This window comes from Giraffa tippelskirchi, chromosome 6 (genome assembly GCF_054371585.1).
Source record: "Giraffa tippelskirchi isolate mGirTip1 chromosome 6, T2T-mGirTip1v1.2.pri, whole genome shotgun sequence".
Classification (NCBI taxonomy): Eukaryota; Metazoa; Chordata; class Mammalia; order Artiodactyla; family Giraffidae; genus Giraffa; species Giraffa tippelskirchi.
In genome coordinates this window covers 88,402,385-88,421,836 of record NC_137280.1, presented here as the reverse complement: position 1 = coordinate 88,421,836, position 19,452 = coordinate 88,402,385, and the positions used below count along the sequence as shown (strand labels likewise).

Below are 19,452 nucleotides of genomic sequence, written 5' to 3'. Positions count from 1 at the left end.
GGGGCGCAGCGCCTCGGCGGAGCGGCGGCGGCGCTGCTGTTTCTTTGCAAAAAAAAAAAAAGAACGAGAGAGAGAGGGAGCGAGAGAGAGAGAGAAAAAACAGTGAGAGAGAAAGAAAAGAGAGAAAAAAATATGCACACACTCACTCACTCGCACGCACGCACACACAGACCCGCTTCTGCTGGGCGCGCGCGGGGCCGGGGATGCGAGGAGGGAGGAGGGGAGCGCGGCGCGGCCGGCCCCTCCCCGCCGCCGCCGCCGCCGCACGCGCGCCCTGCGCCCGGGACACTCCGGCCCCCCTTCCTTCCCTCCCTCCCTCCTCCCCGCCGCCCGCCTTCTTCCCTCCCACCCCCACGCGCCCGCTTTTAAGGTGGAGCCCGGGCCCCCCGCCCGCCCCCTTTACCCTGCGCTCTCGCTCACTCCGGCTCGCCCCGGCCCCCCCTTACAACTCCCGCGCGCTTTTTAAGGAGGCGCCGCGGAGTTGGCGCCGGGGCGGGGGCGGGGGAAAGCGGCGGGCGGGGGAGGGGGGAGGGGAGCACCGGGGGGAGGGGAGAGGGGGCGGGCGGGGCGGGCGGGCGGTGCTCGGCCGCCCTCCAGCCATTGGGCGCGGGACCCAGACGTCCCCGGCGCCCAGCCCCCCTCTCCACGCCTCCCCGGCGCGCTCCGCTCTCGGGACCGCACTTACCGGGAACTCGCCGCCCGCGGGCCGGGCCACTGCGCTCGCCCGGCGCCGCGGGGACCTTCGGACCACCGCCGCCTCCGCGCCCCTTGGGCGTGCTTGGCCCTGCGCGGGGAGGGGGGCGCGCACGGTCTCCACCACCCCATACCCCCCCTGCCAGGGCCGCCCCCGCCGCCGCTCGGCTTGCCGGCGCGCTGGCCCCAGCGTCTCCCTAGAGCTCCCGCCCTTTCGGCCTCTCGTTGGACGCAGAGGGGGTGCGCCTCAGAATGTGGGGACCCCTAATCTGGGGTCAGAGGGCAGTTTGGCGCCCCCTTCTCCGGCAGGGCGGAGGGGAGTGGCGGAATTCCAGCTAAACCCGGCTTTACGGAGGACTCCAGGCCAGGTGCTGATCAGCTTGGACGCTGGGGTCCGAAATTCTCTTTCCAAGCCCCTGGGGGTGCGTGGGTGGGTGACCGAAGTCAGGAACACTAGCGACACTTTTTTTTAAACAAAACTTTATTGATAATAGTTTTCAAATATGTTTACAACAGCACACTGTTCAAGAGGAAGTTGCGTCCTTCGCAGCACACAGGTTGAATCACCCCCGCGCCCACCCGGGGCCCCACCCCAGGCCTGAGAGCTCCTCCTGGGATGGGGAGAAATGATGAGAGGGACAAATATGGGGATGAATGGGGTGACTCCCGACTTTTCTATTAAGAGAGAAAAAACCACAAATGGGTGGTGGCGGGGGGAGGGGGAGACCGGTGATTGACAGCTGACAGCTAAGCAGAGGAGGAGCGCCCAAGATGGGGGGTGGAAGGCGGAGGCTGCTGGGTGAATGGAACAAGCAGCCCCTCGCCAGCAACCCTGGCCTTGAACCCGGGGGAGGGGGCGCTCTACCTCCTTTTGCGGTGATTGCCTTCCCAATTGACAGGAGGCTGGACATTAAAATCTAGCTGAGAATAAAATTAAGGAGTTTGGGGAGAGTGTTACTGGGAGGGACGACCCTGGGCTCGGGGCTCCCCCTCTGTCTTTTCAGGGGACGACTCTTCTTTGGCAGGGAGAGGGGCAGCTGCTTTGTCTGGGTCCCGAAGCCCAAGGGTGAAGACAGGTCTGTTGGGGGCAGAACAGAGTAGGGGCTTCCTAAAAGCTGAGACCCTTCCAGGCTTGTCAGGGGATCCTGGGGGAAGGGGTGGGGGGAGGAGGCAGGAGAGATTAGCAGCTTGGGGGAGAGGTTCGAACCCCAACTCCTTCCTTTACAGTCAGTCTGCTTCCCAGTTTTTGTTAAAAAAACGATTTGGAGAGGAGGGGCATGGGAAAGGATGGGAGAGGAAGGAGGGAGGGAGGCATTGGTGGAACTTAAATAAGATTGTAAATTGTATTTTTTTAAAAAATTATAGCAAGTGGCCCACTGAACGTGTCACTAAAATCTCTCCTTCCCTGGCAGGATTATTCTGAAGGCAAGGTTGGCTTTTCATTCATTTGCCGTTAGAGTGGTGCCTTTCGGTTTTTTTTTTTTTTGGGTGGGGAGGGGTGGCTGTAGTTAAGTTTGGGCCCCTCTTGTCACATCCTGTCCCTGAAACCAGGGAGACCTGGTCTGACCTGAAGAAGGGAAGAACTGAGAAACTCGTTTAAAACAGGCAGAAGTGGGCTGGGGTGGGGGGCTGTGGAAGGAAGGCCAAAGCAGTGGGTGGGGGGGGCAGGAGGGCAAAGGGGGTGAGGGGGAGCAGCTGGTGTTTTGCCCCAAATACCTGGACTTCCTGCTCCCCCTACCCTGGAGGGTGGGGCGGGGCAGGTTAAATTAGATGCAAGGAACTCTGGGGCCCTCTGGCTGTTCAATCCGACCCTCCCACCACCCCCCCCCCAAAAAAAAGGAAAGACAGAAAACCCATGGGGCACAGGCACACCCCTAGAACTCAGAAAACTCCTTGCCACACTTCTCATTGATGGAGACTCGGATCTCTTCCTCCTCATAGTCGTCAAAGTTACTTGTGTCCCCAGGGCCTTTAAACTTTGGTATGAAGGGAGCTTCCACCTGGAGAGGGGCCAAGAACCACTCAGACCTCAGCTGTCAACATCATCATCATTACAACAATAAATACGAATGGACTAATGTTCATAAGATAATTTACTCTGACCCAGGCCTGAGCTTAGCATTAGAGTGTAGACTCATCTTAAGAATCTTATAGAGACTTCCCTAGTGGGCCAGTGGCTACGACTCTGTGCTCTCAAGGCAAGGGGTCCAGGTTTGATCCCTAGTCAAGGAACTAGATCCTACATGCTGCAACTAACAGTTCACATGCTGCAACTAAAGACCCTATGCTGCTAAGTCGCTTCAGTCGTGTCCGACTCTGTGCGACCCCACAGACGGCAGCCCACCAGGCTCCGCCGTCCCTGGGATTCTCCAGGCAAGAATACTGGAGTGGGTTGCCATTTCCTTCTCCAGTAAAGACCCTATATGCTGCAACTAAGACCTGGTGCAGATAAATCAATTTTTTTAAAAAAAGAATTTTATAGCCAACACATTGATGGGCAAATTGTTAATACTTTCCAGAGAGAGTAGTCTCCTGCCCAAGGTCACAGAGTGGCCAAATGACTCTGCAATTCTGTTTGTAGACCCCCACTGTTCTAAGTTGCCACATCTAGATTCACCCAGAGCCTGAAGGCTATTTTTAGATTCCCCTTTCCTTTTCATCTCTCCATTGGTAATACTCTCCCCTTCTCCCCAAACCCCCAGAGCACCTGAGGAAGGAAGGGGGTGCCCTACCTTCCTCTGGTAGATGGCAATCCAGTCAGTTGTGGCAAACCACTTGTGGTTCTTGATATCATTGACCCCATTCTTGAGGTTCCCAAAGCGCTTGGTGAGGTCCACTTGTAGGAGGTTGCGCAGCAGATCCTTCAAGTCAGAGCTGAAGTGGGACGGAAACCGCACCTGGAGAGCAGATAACACAAAGATGGGAAACCCCTCTGGAGCCTAGGGAGCCCAGAACACTGCCTTCCTCATCCAACAGTCTTATTGGGTGGAGGATCCCAAACTGGAGTGTGTGTTGGAATCCCATTTAAAACAGCTTGTTGGTCCCACTGGAGTTTCTGATTCAGGAGATCTGAGTAGGGCCTGAGAGCTTAGATTTCTAGCCAGTGCCTGGGCTATGCTGACGCTGCTGGACAGGGGACCACTTTGAGAACAGCTGCAGCAAGGTAAGAGCTATGAGGTTCCCATTTTATTTTTTATTTTTCTGGCCTCACTGTGAGGCTTGTGCGATCTTAGTTCCCCGACCAGGGACTGAACCTAGGTCCTTGGCAGTGAAAGCAGAGACTCCTAACTACTGGACTGCTGGGGAAGTCCCGAGGTTCCCATTTTAGAGAAGAGGAAACTGAGGCTTGGCAGGGTTAAGCAGCTTGCCCAAGGTCACACTGAGGAGCAGGACAGGTTGGTTCCATACGTGGGGTCTGATGGACTCCAAAACTTGCATCCTTAGCCACTGCTTCTTAAGGCAGCTCTGCTGGGGTTGGGGAACTTCAGAAATATTCATGTTTCTGAGAGAAATAATTGTTTTTCTATTTCTCTCTCTCTGCATAGCTAAGGCTCTTCCATTCTTTAAGGCTCGGTGTAACTCTTCCAGAAACTTCCCCCAAATGCTTTGAGGCCACAGCCTTGTATATAAGTAGTCAGTGGATTTACAGCTGCCAAGAACTGACTTCCAGCACCGCTCTGCTTCTTGCATGCTGTGTGACCTTGGCCACCGCCTTAACCTCTCTGGGCCTGTGCCTGCCTCTCTGGCACGGGGCAGATATCCCAAGGCTGCATGAGGGAGATAATCCCGCTGAGGGTGCGTGGGAACTGTGAAATGCTACAAAGAAGGGAGTCAAGCTCATCTTCTCCTCTCCCCCTCAGAAACTTCTATGACTTTTTTTTTCTCCCCACTCTGGGCCATTTTCTTGGCAACCTCTATTCTGCCTTGTGGCAGACACCTCATCTTTCCCTTTTTTAACGACTCCACTTTGTAGTCGGCGATTCTCTTAAACCTCCCGGAGAGGCAAGTGGCTTGTTCCCCAGTTCTGAGATGGATGAGACTCAGAGAAGCAAAGATATTGGCTTGAGGTTTCAAAGTTGATGGATGGCAGAGGCGGGACTTAGAACCAGATCAGTCCACCGAGGCTGAGCTAGGAGCTACTTCCACCACTTTCTGAGCCAGATGGAGGGATGGCTGGTCCTCTGGGGGAGGTGGGTGAGCTGAAGGCAGACTTGGGGCTCCCGACCTCTCACAGGACAACATTGCTGTGTGATCTTGAACCAGACATGTCCGATCTCTGGGCCTCAGCTTCCTCCTCCCTCACAGTGCTGTACGACCCAGGGGGTGCATGGGGCAGTAGGCACTTAATGCAGTCCAGGGCTCTAACAGTTCAGCCACCCCTTACCCATATCCTCCAAGTTAGAAAGTCTGCATTTGGAAAAGGAGGTGGGGGTATATTTTCTGAGTGACTCCCTGTAGGGCTCTAGGGTAGCACCTGGGAACTGAACACACTTGCTTTTCTGCTGTCAAACTTATGGAAACTCATGCTAAGGGGGTCACGTAGAGGTGAGATGAGCCTCATGTCAGGCAGGGCAGGAGTTTGAGCGAAGCCTGGGGTTTTGGAAACCCGTGGGGTTTCGGCATTGAAGGTCCAAAAATGAGTGAGGCTGTGTGAAGTGGTGGCCTCGGTGTGGTGGGTGTGTCTGGCTTCACCACCTGGCCTGACTTCATGAACTTCTAGATTGTTCTTTTGGTTTTTCTTTGGTTGCCCCTTGAGGCATGTGGGACTTAGTTCCCAGACCAGGTATCAAACCCGAGCCCCCTGCAGTGGAAGCCAGCATGGAGTCCTAACCGCTGGGCCATGAGGGAATTTCCTAGACTGTTCTGACAGTAATGAGCAGGGCTCCATGGTGGGCAGGATGGGCGGGGAAGGGTTGGTCTTAGGGCTGAGCCCCCTACATCCGGGCCTCACCTTCCCAGAGACAATCTTCTCGTAGATCTGGATGGGCTGGTCGGCGAAGAAGGGCGGGTAGCCTGCGGCCATTTCGTAGATGAGGACCCCCAGGGCCCACCAGTCCACAGCTTTGTTGTAGCCCTGGAGGGAGACGGGTGAGGTGCAGGTGTGGGGAGAAGGGTGAGGAGGGGGCACGGGCGGAACAGGCCTCCGGGCGGTGGGAGGGGTCGGGAAGCGCCTACTTTACTCAGGATGATCTCGGGGGCCAAGTACTCGGGGGTCCCACACAAGGTCCAGGTGCGGCCTTTCACACGCTTGGCGAAACCGAAGTCTGTCACCTGTGGGCACAAGGACAGGCGGTTGGCTGGGAGGGCAAAAGGGTTCAGGCCGGGGCCACCTGGGGCTGCCCCCTCGCCCGGCCCAGTGGGCACCTGAATGTAGCCCTGCTGGTCGATGAGGAGGTTCTCTGGCTTCAGGTCCCGGTAGATGAGATCAAGCGAGTGCAGGTACTCAAAGGTCAGGACAATCTGGGCAGCATAGAAGCGCGCATGGGGCTCACTGATGGAGACAAGAGAGGAGGGGATGGGTGAGTGGGAGTGGCCATACCTGCAGCACCCGCCTGCCCGGGAGCAGTCCAGCAGGTGGGCCTGTGGAGCTGTCTCCAGCCTAGGCAATCATAATGCATCAGCAGATGGAGAAGGGGAATGACAACACACTCCAGTATTCTTGCCTGGGAAATCCCATGGACAGAGGAGCCTGGTGGGGCTACAGTCCATGGGGTTGCAAAGAGTCGGACACGACTGAAGCGACTAAACAACAACGAGGTGGATTTGTCAGTTTCTCTTGTGTGAGTACGGTAAGAAGCTAAATAATTAAAAGCCTTCTTTTGTGATTAAAAAAAAAAAAGCACCCACAGAGCAACCTTCTTCATCTACAGCCCCAGACTGGAGACAGCCGATGTGTCCATCAGCAGAGGAATGGAATCACAGGTTGCGACAGATTCATACAATGGGATCGGACCCAACACCACCACCAGGACGAATGCGGAATACACCCAACAATGTGACTGGGTCTCAAAATGATTATGTGAAGCAAGAGAAGAAAGGGACAAAAGAATATGAACTGTGTGAGTCCATTTATATCAAGTCCAGACCCAGACCAAACGCACTTATGGTGTTTGAAAGCCAGAAAGGACGTTTGCCTTTGTTGGGCTGGTGATTTGCCAAGAAAGGCATTTGAGGGAATTTTCCAGGATGGTGGCTACACACATGTATGCAGCTGTCAAAACTCATGGGACCAGGTATTGAAAACCTGTGCATTTTATTGTACGTAAAATGCATCGCTATATAAATAAGTAAAATAAAATGAGAGCATAAATTTAAAGGACATAAAATCACCCACTCACGGGGTGACACATAAGTCACTGGGTGTGTTTTGTTTCGTGGTAGTTGAGACATTGTAGATTCAGATTCCTCAGCTCAGGGGGAACAAGAACCCACTGGGACCCCAAGAGACCACTTCTACGGATGATGCCCATGGACAGCCCCAAGGTGGCCGGGTGGGGCGTCGGGCTCACCTGAACCTCCCGATCCGTCGCAGGTGTGAGAACATCTCCCCACCAGGCACGTACTCCATGACCATGTATAAATTTGAGTTGTCCTGTGGGAAGCAGCAGGTGATCAGGGCTCTGCTCCCCAAGCCCCGGGCCCCATCTGAAGGCCTAGTGCCCTTACCCGGCAGGTGTTCAGAAAGTGACAACAACAATCTTGGCTCCCAAGTGGAGCACATTCCAAGTGCCAGGCACTGTGCTCACCAATTACCTGTCTCATTTCCTTCTGCCTGCAAGAAACTAGGGGCAGCTGTCATCCTGCTTACGGGGGCCCAAAGTGAGGGCCGGTTAGGGGTACATGAGGGACCTGGCTGGCGTGTCTGGGCTGCAGTCAGAACTCCATGGTGGCTCATGTCTGTGACTGTCTTGAGCAAGGCTCTTGGGGCTATGGTTTTATCATCTGTCAACTGGGACCAGGATGGGCTACAGAATTTGTGGGGCCTCCCCAAATAAAAGTGTGAGGCCCCTTATTAAAAAACATGATTATCAATTTCAAGATGGTGGCAGCAGAGGCTTAAACCAAGTGCAGGGCCCTTGTGACCGCAGGGGTCACAGACCTGAGTGGCCTTTCCCAGCTCTCGCAGTCAAGGCTTAGGATGATGCCCAAAACAGCTCACACAGGGCGCTCATGCTGTGCTTTGAACTGTCATGGCAGCCCCAGGTGGGGACTGCCACGATACCCATTTTACAGATGAAGAAACTAAGGCTTAGGGGAGTAAAGTCCCTGGCCAGGGACACACGGCCAGAAGTGCAGGGCTGGCATTGGAACCCAGGCTGAGTGGCAATGGCTTGTGGCCATGTGTCAAGTTCTTGCTATAAACGGAGTCATGATTTTGAGGGACGTTATCCAGATTGAGGGACTAGCCCCAGGTTATCAAGCTAGAGGCTGGCAGGCCCAGTTGAACTTGGGGCTATCAGAGCCCCAGGCTGATTTGCATGCCCCCGCCCCATCAGTGGACAGCCACTGGTGGTGATTGGCCTGACCCCAGCTCTGGGAACCCAGAGGCCACACTGCCTGGCAGCGGCCCCGGTCTGCTGCCACTGGAACCCCACCTTGAAGGAGAACTCGAGTTTGACAAGGAACGGAAAGTTGACTGCCTGCAGGATGCGCTTCTCGTTCAGGGTGTGCTCAATCTGTTTCAGCTTCACCACCTGCAGGAGTGGGAGGGGACAGTGGAGAGAATGGGGTGTGAGCGAGTCCTTTTCCTCCTGACCACCCCCCAAAAAAGGAGAGATGCCAGGGCCAGACCAGGTCCTTCATCTAGAATTGTATGAGTGGGGACTTCCCTGGTGGTCCAGTGGTGAAGAATCTGCCTGCCAATTCAGGGGACACGGTTTGATCCCTGGTCTGGGACAATGCCACATGCCATGGGGTAACTAAACCCGTGCATCACAACTAGTGAGCCCGTGAGTCCCAACTACTGAAGCCTGCATGCCCTAGAGCCCATGCTCCACAACAAGAGAAGCCACCGCAATGAGAAGCCCGTACACCACATAGCAACTAGAGAGTAGCCCCCACTCGCTGCAAGTGGAGAAAGCCTGTGTGTATTGCACAACAAAGACCCAATGCAGTCATAAATAAATAAATAAGCTTTGACCTTAAAAAAAAAAACAAAAAACACACTAGTTTGAGTGCCTGGGGACTGTCAAGTCCTGGGCCAGGTGCCTGTTCCCACATGGCATGCAGTCATGCAATTCAGGGCAAGAACACATGAGTCACCAGGCCACAGGGGTCAGAGCTGTGGTGGGGGAAGCTGGGGGCCTGTGGATGCCCAGATAAGGCACCCAGTGAAGTCTGAGGAGTCAGAGAAGGCTTCCTGGAGGAAGGGGCAGCTGAGCTGAAACAGAACATACAGGCAGAAGGGGCACCCAACGAGTGGGGGTTTAGAAATACCTTCCTTGCAACTAGAGTGCGCCCCTCCCCACAATCCACCTGAACCCAGGGCTAATTCCTACTTGGCCCTCAGCCATCCCCAGCAGCCACCTCACACAGACAGGAGTCCTGAGGAGGATGCACTGGGAACATGCATGTCTGGAAGCCCAGATGCAGAGAAGGGAAGTGTGGTGCCCAAGGTCACATGCAGCTAGTCAACCTCAGACCAGCTTGTCACATGTACGCAGTCTGGCCCCTCCGTCAGCTCTGAGCCCCACTGCAACAGGCCTTCTTCTGCTCTGCTCACAGCTACACCTTCTGGGTCTATACCTGCACTGTCCAGGACAGTCCACGCTAGCCACATACGGCTGCTGAGTACTTGAAACATGGCTGGTTGACTGACAGATCGAGTTTAAAATTGAAAGTATCTTGGGGCTTCCCTGGTGGCTCAGTGGTAAAGAATATGCCTGCCAATGTAGGAGATGTGTGTTCGATCCCTGATCCGGGAAGATCTTACCTGCCTCGGAGCAACTAAGCTCATGTGCCACAACTACTGAGCCTGTGCTCCACAACAAGAGAAGCCACTGCAATGAAAAGCTTGTGCAGCACAGCTGGAGGGTAGCCTCCGCTTGCAACAACTAGAGAAAACCTGAGCAGCAACATAGACCCAGCACAGCCGAAAAAAATATTAAAAAAAAAAAATAAATCTCAAAGTATTTAAAATGAAAATTTAAAAACTGATAGTCAATGCAGTTACTGGGCAACTTTCAAGCCTGTTTGGAACAATTTGGGCTATGTGAATCTGCTTTTTCAATGTGTCTTTTTCTTTTCTTTCTAGTGAAAATGAACATCCAAACAAAGATGTATTCTAAGTATAAAGGACACTCTGGATTTCTAAGACTTAGTATGGAAAAAAAAGAATGTAAAGTGTCTCATTAATGATATTTCTACAGTGGATACATATGTTGAAATGATAATACTGGAGATATACTGGCTTAATTACAACACACTGTTAAAATGAATTCCACTTGGTTTTTTTTTTAAACTCTTACAATGAGGGTTCTATGGAATTCCCTGGTGGTCCAGTGGTTAGGACTCCATGCTCTTATGGCTGAGGGCCCGGGTTCAATCCCTGGTCAGGGAACTAAAATCCCACAAGCCACTTGGCCAAATAAATAAAAATAAAATGAGGAGTCTAGAAAACGTAAAACCATATGTGATATTTCTCCTGGACAGTGCTGCTCTAGAGCATTTTGCCTGGCAAAAATATTTACAGAAAGGAGCTCTGCGTAGACATCACTCCCCTCAGGAAAATGCTTGGCTTCCTTGAGACAGGCTAGGTGTCTGATGCTACATGTATGTTGGGACTGGCACTGGTGGCTCCCCAGGAGGGGAAGCTTTCTGAAGGCAGCACGGTACCCTTCCTGCCCTCGGGTCTGGCACATTATGGAGGTGCTCCAGATGGTGACAACTGCTCGGGCAGAGCCCTGGTAGCTGGGCCATGTCGCAGGGCTCAACTCACCTTCTGTTTGTCAAGGATCTTCATGGCATAGTGGTTCCCGGTCTCCTTGTGCTTCACCAGCATCACCCGCCCGAAGGAGCCCGTGCCAAGAGTCTTGATTCGTTCAAACTGATCCAAGTGGGCTGTGTTCTGCAGGCAGAGGGGTCTGGAGGGTCAGGGACCACCCCAGCCCCTGCAGCCTGCGCGGCCCAAGTTTGGGGTGTCCCCTCTGCCACCAGCAGAGGGGGCCGTGGGGACCAGGTGGAGCGAAGCCGGTAAGGACAGGGGGCGGAAAAACAAGATGGCGGAGGGTGCATTCCTCAAGGCTGGTGGCAGGGTCCGGATCCAGCCCTGGCCAGGGGCCCAGGAGCTGCTGGCAGCTGCCTGGGGGGGGCAGGGGCCACCAGTTGGAAGGGGGTGGTGGGGTGGAGGAGGCTGGCAATGTGTGATCAGGTGCCCCCATGAGCGTCGATGGGGTGAATGAGGGCAGGTGAGGAGCCTCCACAGGGCCCGAAAATCTTAGCCATCACACCTGGATGTGGTTGGGGGTGAGGGGGCTGTCAGTCACCCCTCACAGGGCTCTGTACCCAGGGCGCTTACCTGAGCAGGATTTTCCCATTTTTTAAGAAAATCTTCTTTGGCTTTGGCTAAGAACTCTTTCACTGAAAGAAAGAGAGGAAGACAGTGAGGTGAAGAACCCCTTGATGGCGTGGGCCCGGGCTATTCCTGGGGAGATGCCGATTTGTGGAAAGTGGGGTGCGGTCGCCTTAACCTAGAGCCTGACCGTCTCCCTGTGCCTTTGGGTGTCCTGGCTGAGTCTGAGGGTAACCTGGGTGGGTGGGGGGGCCTGATCTGGGCTGGGGCCTGGGCCCCCTTTACTACAGAGAGCTGGGGTCCAGTCTCAACTCTGTCCACAATGGGGGACAGGGCGACTTGGGGGGTCACTCTTGGTGGGGGAACAGAGAACAGTGCCCGGGCCAGCCCACCCCCACTCGCCCCAGTTCTGACCGACATTCCAGGGCCAGGGACGACGCCAGCCGAGGTATTTATAGACTCTGGATTTGGCGGCTCCTCTGGTCCCTTCTCTGGGGAGGCCGGCCCGGGTGGAGGCCTCTGGGGCTCGGGTAGCAGGCGCCCTTGGGGGGTTCAGCTGTTGCCTTGGCCCCCAGCTGGCTCCATTCCCGCCTTTGCCAATGGAGGGCCCCTGGCTCCTGAGCTGCTTCAAAGAAAGCCTCGCCTGATGCCTGCCCCCTACAGGCCCCTCAGCAGCCCCAGGTGAACATCACCATCCAGCTAACATTGAAGACTTCCCTGCCACCCTGAGCTTGCTACTTTGTGTCCACTCTCTCATTTGGTTCACTTGCCCCCCCCCATTCCTTTTATCTGTTCTTCCCATTCACCACCCCCTGAACTGAAGCCTGAAAACAGGCAGCAGCCCGGCAAAGTAGGTAGGGGCCAGGACTCTGGGATAAGATCAAGTTCAGCTCCTGGCCTGGTCCCTAAGGAGCTGTGTGACCTTAGGCGACTGACCTCTGGGCCTCAGTTTTCCTCATCTGTAAACTGGGAATAATAATAGTAATGACCAAGTAGGGTAGTTGTGGGGACTGAAGGAGTTAATCTTGGCAAAGGGGGTTTGGATGGTGGCTGGCACCGGGTGTTAGTGCCATGTAAATGTCAGCTATTAATTTTGCTGTGAAGTATTTTTTAAGTTTTTGGGGCCTCATGGCATGGCAGGCAGAACTTCCCTGATGAAGGATGGGACCCGCGCCCCCTACCTGCAGTGGAAGCATGGAGTCTTAACCACTGGACCATCAGGGAGGTTCAAGTATATTTTTAAATAGAGGTATAAAATACAGGTGGAGCACTGAATGCTCGGATCTTGAATGTGCGGCCTGACGGACTCTTGCGATATGGACCTGTCCTTGCAACGGCCCACCTGGGGCCAGCCATGCTGCTGTTCAGGGACCCTCTCTGTGTGTCAGCTCTGTGACACACTTGATGCTTTCCACCCTTAATTCCTACACTGATGGCTCAGAGCTGCTATTACTCTCATTGGACAGATGAGAAGACTGGTCTCTGATCACTTTCCAGACAGTCCCTAACTCTCATAAGATTAACTGCTTTGCTTCTGACCGGTCACAGGGCACCAGGGTAGCCCATGGAAAGAGCTATCCTCAACCCTGATGTCCCCGGGATGGTTGCCACCCTGAGAGGGTCCTGCACACTTGTACTTTGGCTTTGCCTGTCATTTGCCTATCTCACCTATAGGCAGTGCCAGGAATCCCCACAGCCTTGTGGGTAGCCACACCCCTCCCTCCATCAATCCCAAGACCCTCCCTCAATGTTCCCAGAGAAGAGCCTTCTGTGGGACCACAAGAGTGGTAGATGGAGAAGAGATGGTTGGCTAGGGAAGCCCTATGAAGAATGACCGGGCAGAGAGGGGGCAGTCAGGAATGGCCAAGGGTCCTCGGTTGGTATGCCAGGCTGAGCCACCAACTTGTCTGAGAACTCTCTGAGCCTGGGGGCTGCACCACTTGCAAGGGTTTCACTAGTGCAATCTTTCTTGACATACAACACCTTCCTTGGAAACTTCCAAACGTACACGCTGAATTCTGGATGAAGGTGGGCGGGGGTGGGGTGGGGGGGGTGAAGGTACCCTCTTGGGACTCTACCATCACCCACCCAAGAAGGCAGAGAGGAGTGCATTTGAGAGGAATCCAGGAGAAAAGCAGGTCCTGCTTCTTCTTTTCCTCTCAGTTGTCCCTGAGAAATGCCACATCCTGTTTTTTCCCAATGTGGTGGGTCGGTGTCTCTGTCTGCTGGTACCCCACTAAGAGGCTACACAAGGACCCCTTGATCCTGACAGGACCCTGCTCCGGCCTTTCCAAAGTACAGGAGGGACCAGGCTGTGTGCGCTCTCATCAGCTTGCCAGATTTGGGGGTAAGGGACAGGGTGTGGCAGTGGCAGGAAGAGAGGGCAGATAAAGAGGAACAATGATGGGGGGGAAACCCAGCCAGGAGTCCCCATACTCACCTCTGCTTCCTGCCTCTTCCAGCAGAGGGTACAAGAGCGGGGAGTGGAGTGGGATGGGGTGATCGGGGGCCCATCTGCCCGTGGCCAGGGAGGCTCAAGGTGCTGGTTGCGGCTTAGGTGCCCAGAGGGTATGGCGCAGGTAGCCCAGGAGGCGGACAATCAGATGGCCCCAGAGAAGCAGCTGCAGCCACAGCTGGAAGGTGGTCTCTGAGTCCCCATCCCAACCTCTCCCTGACCCCGGATCCATCCCAGGCTGCCCTGACTCTCCTAGGAACCTTCCCTTTGCAGGGAAACCAGGAATACAGCGGAGTCTCTGAGCTGACTTCCTTGGGAGGGCCTGGGGGTGGGGGTGGACAGGGGAGGAGGAGGAGCTGGTTGCTAGGGAAGCATTTAAAGGTACCTGCTCCCAGCTGGCCAAGGTTGGTAAAGGCCCTCCTTGGCAGCAGGTGGTGGGAAGAGTCTCCTGAGGGTGTCCCTCCTGGCTGGCCTGCCTGCCCTGGGGGCGGGGTGCTAAAACTAACTTCCCGTTCCAGGGACTTCACTGCTCCCCGCTGCCAGGCTCTGCCTTTCTCAGTGGGTGCTAGATCGCCCAGAGGATGGCATCCAATGTGCCCAGGGCAGTGCCCACTGGGGAGGGGAAGGAGTTAAGGCTCAGGCCCAGGCAGCAGCCGGGGCCTCCCTGGGGGTCAAGGAGGCCCCAGAACTCCATTAATTAGCTGAAAGAGCAGCTGGAGAGAAAGGTGGGGGTGGGGGGGAGCAGTGAGAAACACCCTATCTCCTCCCCCAAGTGCTCTTTGAAGCTGGAGCCCTCAAATTTGGCTACTTTGAGAGAGAAATGGGTAACATCTAACTTGGTCCTGCTCCTGTGCAGGGGCAGAGAGGGGCATGGCATCCTGGGATGTCCTTGGCCTCTGTCAAACCTTGCCCTGTGTTTGGCTCTGCTCTCAGCCCTGAAAGTCCAAACCGGAAACGAAACGCTAAACCCAGGGGTGGGGGAGGGGGAGGCAGCTTTGACCATCTTCCTCCTTCTTTCCAGATCCCCAAAAGAAGTGGAGGGTCAGTGGCAACTACTTATTCCCAGGAGTGCCTGGCAACCTCGGCCCCTGCTGACAACAGGAAGTGGCAGAGAAGGGAAACCCAGCTAGCTGCTGTCTTTGGAGACTGTAGGCAGGGCCTGCTCCTGTTTCCCACAGGAGGGGTACCAGCTTCCACCCTGGTCTGGATTCCATTTGGGCTCACAGGGAAAACAGCCCTCAAAAAGCCAGGGCCCCAGCAGGAGGCAGGATCCCAGCCTCAGACCTCCTCTCCCCCCGCCAAAAAAATCTCAGGACCCCCTGTTCCCTGAAACCTGCTTGTCCTGGAAAGTCTCTGGCAGGAAGGCCAAGCCCTAGGCTGGGCCATCCCCTAGTCTGAGTTGGACCTCAACACTGGACTGGACCACTGCCTAGTACCACCTGGACTCCATCACTGAGCTGGACCAACTCCCACTCTGAGCTGAACCCCATCACTGAGCTACCCCACTGCCTGGGTCTGGGCCAGATCCCCACTCTGGGTGGATCATCCACCCCTCTCCCCGGCCCCCTTGTCTAAACTAAACCACCCATCTCCCCTGCTCTTCCCTACTCAGGGTTGTTAGGGGTCCACAGGGCCAGTTAGGGGTCCACAGTCTTTTCCTCTCCACTTGCTCCCTAAACTCTACTGTAATCCCTCCTTGACTTGAGGGTCAGAGAGTGCCTGGGAAGTTGCTATAGCAACAGGGCTCAGCCTCACCATCGTTGGGGTTGGAAGCCATCACTCAGTCTTCCTCTCAAGGCACCCGGACTACGGTGGCTGGGAAGGCTCATGAGACCTGCTGCACCAGCTTAGCTGCTCATCACCAGAGCCCTGCCTATAGGGGGAGCCAGGGAGTAGTGGGGTGGTGGCAGGAAGAGAAACCCAACTTGGGGGCCAGCGGATGCAGGGGAGAGGCAGAGAGGACCCTCACGCTTCTTTGAGCCCAGGTGGACTTAAAGGAAAAACTGTCTTGGCAGGACCCTCTTGGGCACCTGTACAACTGCCAACGCACAGACGGTCTTCACAGGACCCTCTTGGGCACCTGTACAACTGCCAACGCACAGACGGTGTTTGGCCCTCTCAGGTTTCTGTAGTATGTTAAGAGGGCCACGATTCTTCCCATCTATGGACCTCTTGAGGGCAATTCTCACTCTCAGCGCGTGAATCTTCTGGTCTCTGGGACCTAGGGTAGGGGTGGGGGGAGGTCTGCAGGGCTTCCTCTTACCAGTCCTGTACCTTCTTCCATGGACCAGCTCTTAGGGGTGCCTTTTTGGCCACGGCAGCCAAGGCTGGAGCCCCAGTTGGCCGCCTGACCCCAGGGCCTCTTGGGGCCACTGCCCTCTCTCAATTCCTCCAGCTTGTTCAGAGCCCTGGGCTTGATCTTGTTTTTCCTCTGCCCTCTTAACATCTTACCCAGGCTACCGCCAGTGGCTCTGGCATCTTTGGGTACAGATTTCCCCCTTCCTTGATGGCTCAGACGGTAAAGAATCTGCATGCAATGCAGGAGACCCGGGTTTGATCCCTGGGTCAGGAAGATTCCCTGGAGAAGGGAATGGCTACCCACTTCGGTATTCTCGCCTAGAGAATCCCAAGGACAGAGGAACCTGGCGGGCTACAGTCCATGGGATGGCAAAGAGTCTGACATGACTGAGTGACTAACACTTTCCCCCACCCCATTCCCGGGCTGGTTCTAAATCCCTGCCCTCTTGAGAAGAGGCCAATGATGTCCTGCCCCGGCATGGAGACGGCAGCATAGGGGGCTGCAGGATGCCAAATGGTGCCTACTAAGGTTTAGCACTTTCCTTACTCTAGTTGCGCTGATGTCTGGCAGATGAAATTCAGGTGCCCCCTGAAGGCTGACCTGACTACTATCCCCATCCTCACCCCATCCTAGTTGTGGGAAAGGGCAAATTTTGTCTAACTCCATCCTCTCAGAATCGAAGCTTTGAAGCAAAGAGAGGCTTCTTTCCTCATCCTGTTTCCTTCTCCAAGAGCCCCTGCAAATCTCTGGAAGGAAGTACAGCTTAGGGCGTTTCCCAAAGTGTGACCAGGTCCCACTGGCTGGGGACGAACTGATGTTAAGGATATTTTGCCTTTCCAGTTACATTGTATTTTAAGGTGTACCAGAGAGAATATAACTGGTATAGCAATCCCATGATTTCATTTATATTATTTCTCAAGACAGATCAAAATTTCCATCTGAACAAAAGTGAGTCAAAATTTTTATTTCAGTTAACAAAATAGAAGTGAATATAGTGAAAAATCAGGGGGGCAGCTTGGAAATGTTTGAGTTGGGAAATTCTGGGGTCCAGGAATTTGGCTGGTAGATGGAAATCCTGCTTCTGTGGCATCATCTATGTCAAACTCAAGAGAGCTCGTTTGTAAAATTCAGGTAACAGCCTGTTATGAAAAATCACTCGAGCAGATAGATCTATGGAGACCATTTAGCATGGCACATTCTAGCTGCCCAGTAAATAGTGGCTCTATTTTATCCTGATAGTCCCTTCCTGGGTGTCCAGCCTGTACTCTGAATTAGCGCTTCCTTCCGGACCTTCTGATCTTTTTCTTGGGAATCCTTTTCCCTGTGTGGCTCTGCCACGCCACCTCTCTCCACTGCATGTGTTTGATACACCTTGAAAGTTTTCCAGGACTATGTCATCTCTCCAACTTTCAACTGAGTCACTGAAATATACAACTGCCTGCCCCTACCTTCCACCTCTGGGCCGGCCTCACCTGCTGGGGGCCCGGCCCCTCCCCCACTGTCTAGTCCCCTCCAAGCTCATGCCCAGACCATTTTTGGTCACTACCCACCTGCTCCTCTGTCATCAAGCGCTCAGCTACAGGCACTTGCCTCCCTGTCCCCCGCCCATCGGTGACATGTCAGGCTTCTCCATGGCTGCTCAGCAGCTATAAGTTTTGCTCTCTGAATCTGGGTGGAAATAAAGTTCCCTGGCTTCCATGCTTGGGTTTTTCTGGGAGGGAGCATTCAGGGAACTCAGACACTGGGATCTGAGACAAGTAACTGGGAAAGGCATATTTGGATGTGGCCATTCCTTTTCAACTCTATTTCTGGGTAACTGGAAGGGGATCCTAGTTGAGGCCCAACTTTAGGCCTGGAGTGATGACGATTTGATTGCTGGATGACTTGAGGAAGGAGCTCAAGACCATTTCTGAAGGCATTTCCAGATACAGAATCTCTTTCCCTGGCTGGCTGGAAAAGGCCAGTATGATTTGGAGGCTGAGGGTGGAAACAGGCCCCTCTCTGGGTGAACCCTGGGGATGATCAGTATCTGTCTCTTGGCAAGGCAAGTCATTAGATGTCACCCACTACTCTTCCCAACTGTCATCCCTTGAGTCCTCTTTCTCACCATCCCAGCTCAAGCTGAATGAGCCTTGCTAAACCCACTCTTAATCCCCCACTTTTCATCCCAAGCCAGGAGCAGGTAAAGAAGCCTGAGGGATTGGGTGAATGATGAAGCCTCAGTTGTGACACAACCATTTATTGAGGGGCCCTCCAAAGAGCCTAGAGCTCACTGCACAGCAGGAAATGGGAAGGGGCTCTCTGCTGAAACCCCTCACCCCCAAAGCCAAGAAAGAGGACGCATGGAATTCCAGCACGGTTGGTTTAAGCCTGGCTTTGCAAGCACAGAAGCAGTTCTCTAGGTTCACAAACAGTCTGCGACCCCAGCCAGGGACAGACGCTTGCTTGGAGAAGGAAGCACAAGCAGAGAAGCAGTGACAGGATGAGCGAGGGGCAGAGGGACCCAGAAAGCTCCTGTCCCCCATGCCAAGTGATACAGAAGGGAAAAACAATGCTGGAGGTGGCTCTGGGAAATGCTCAAGGGTGGGTTTGAAAGGGGGCTGTGATAAGGTGAAGAGGGGAAGGGCAGGAGAAAGATGGCGGGGGCTGGAGGGGGGAGGGGTGTGGTCACCAAGTGGCCAAGGTCCCTGTCGGGTGGAGGCAGACCCCATAGCACTCCCAGACTGGCAGAAGCCTGGGTCGGGGTTTGGCAGTGGGTCTTATATGTGGAAGAAGTGAGTGAGGAAGTGGGATTAGAATCTGCGGAGAGGGACCAGGAAAGTAGGGAGTGGGGTGGTGATAGGGCCCCATGTGGGGGCCCAGCGGTCATACGTGCCATGGTTGGCAGTGACAGCTGAGGGGGGAGCACAGTCTTTGCAGTGGAGGGGAGGTCTTTGGCAAGGGGGTTCCTACGAAGTCTTCTGCGGGCCCTGGGCCCCAACCTTGGACAGGCAGGGGGAAGGGGCGCCTGGCGGTAAGCAGAGAGAAATGGGGGGACGTGGGGGGAGGGGCCAAGCAGTGATGGACAGGGAGGAGGCTGGCAGCGCGAGGCCGGGATCGGGGTCACGGCCCGGGCACTCACCGCTCTCTTGCTCGCTGCCCTTCTTGGCGGCGGCGGCGTTGCCCATCGCGGCGGCGGCGGCGGCGGCCGGGGCCGGTCCCGGAGCTGCGGCGCGGCGGGTGCTGGAGGCGGCCCGCGGCCCCGGAGCGCGCTGGGCGGCGGCGGCGGCGGCCCCTCGGGTTGGCTGCGCTGGCTGAGGCGCCGCGACCCCCGCCCAGCCCCTGCTTCCCGCGTCTCTCCGCGCCCGCCCGCCCGGGAACCTCAGCCCGAGTCCGCTGCTGCTGTCCGTGACGCCCCCGCAGCCCGTAGCTCATTGGCCTAGGCTGCCCTGACTGACGGCACTGCGCCGCCATTCATTGGCCCTTCGCGACCCTCCCGCGCTGCCATAGGCTCTC

At 55.2% G+C, this 19,452-nt stretch overlaps 2 protein-coding genes across 5 annotated transcripts; both read right to left on the bottom strand.

Annotated features, from left to right (window-relative positions):
• Positions 1 to 1,426: 1,426 nt before the first annotated feature.
• On the bottom strand, positions 1,427 to 19,346 carry PRKACA (protein kinase cAMP-activated catalytic subunit alpha). Of its 4 annotated transcripts, XM_081501398.1 has the most exons (11): positions 15,414 to 15,468; positions 13,644 to 13,836; positions 11,210 to 11,271; positions 10,631 to 10,759; positions 8,289 to 8,387; positions 7,203 to 7,285; positions 6,058 to 6,184; positions 5,869 to 5,964; positions 5,645 to 5,767; positions 3,426 to 3,590; positions 1,427 to 2,693 (listed from the first exon to the last, which is right to left on the bottom strand). In XM_081501398.1, the coding sequence occupies exons 4-11, from the start codon at positions 10,691 to 10,693 to the stop codon at positions 2,568 to 2,570; spliced, it is 882 nt and encodes a 293-aa protein (XP_081357524.1). In that variant the 5' UTR covers positions 10,694 to 10,759; positions 11,210 to 11,271; positions 13,644 to 13,836; positions 15,414 to 15,468; the 3' UTR covers positions 1,427 to 2,567. The 4 variants fall into 4 exon arrangements, with proteins under 4 accessions (XP_081357524.1, XP_081357520.1, XP_081357521.1 ...); XM_081501394.1 differs by lacking the exons at positions 13,644 to 13,836; positions 15,414 to 15,468 and adding an exon at positions 19,079 to 19,346; XM_081501395.1 differs by lacking the exon at positions 13,644 to 13,836.
• On the bottom strand, positions 13,738 to 13,890 carry SMIM46 (small integral membrane protein 46). Its single transcript, XM_081501407.1, has one exon. It carries the CDS (start codon positions 13,888 to 13,890, stop codon positions 13,738 to 13,740), a length of 153 nt encoding a protein of 50 aa, XP_081357533.1.
• Positions 19,347 to 19,452: the final 106 nt, after the last annotated feature.

What these genes read in the sequence shown, in the direction of transcription:
- SMIM46 (XM_081501407.1), bottom strand. Translation starts at nt 13,890, where the DNA reads ATGGATCCGGGGTCAGGGAGAGGTTGGGATGGGGACTCAGAGACCACC.
- PRKACA (XM_081501394.1), bottom strand. Translation starts at nt 19,124, where the DNA reads ATGGGCAACGCCGCCGCCGCCAAGAAGGGCAGCGAGCAAGAGAGCG. An exon ending in GGGCAGCGAGCAAGAGAGCG is followed by an intron (nt 11,272 to 19,078) that starts GTGAGTGCCCGG and finishes TCTTTCTTTCAG; the next exon opens with TGAAAGAGTTCTTAGCCAAA. An exon ending in CGACGGATCGGGAGGTTCAG is followed by an intron (nt 6,185 to 7,202) that starts GTGAGCCCGACG and finishes TGTCTCCATCAG; the next exon opens with TGAGCCCCATGCGCGCTTCT.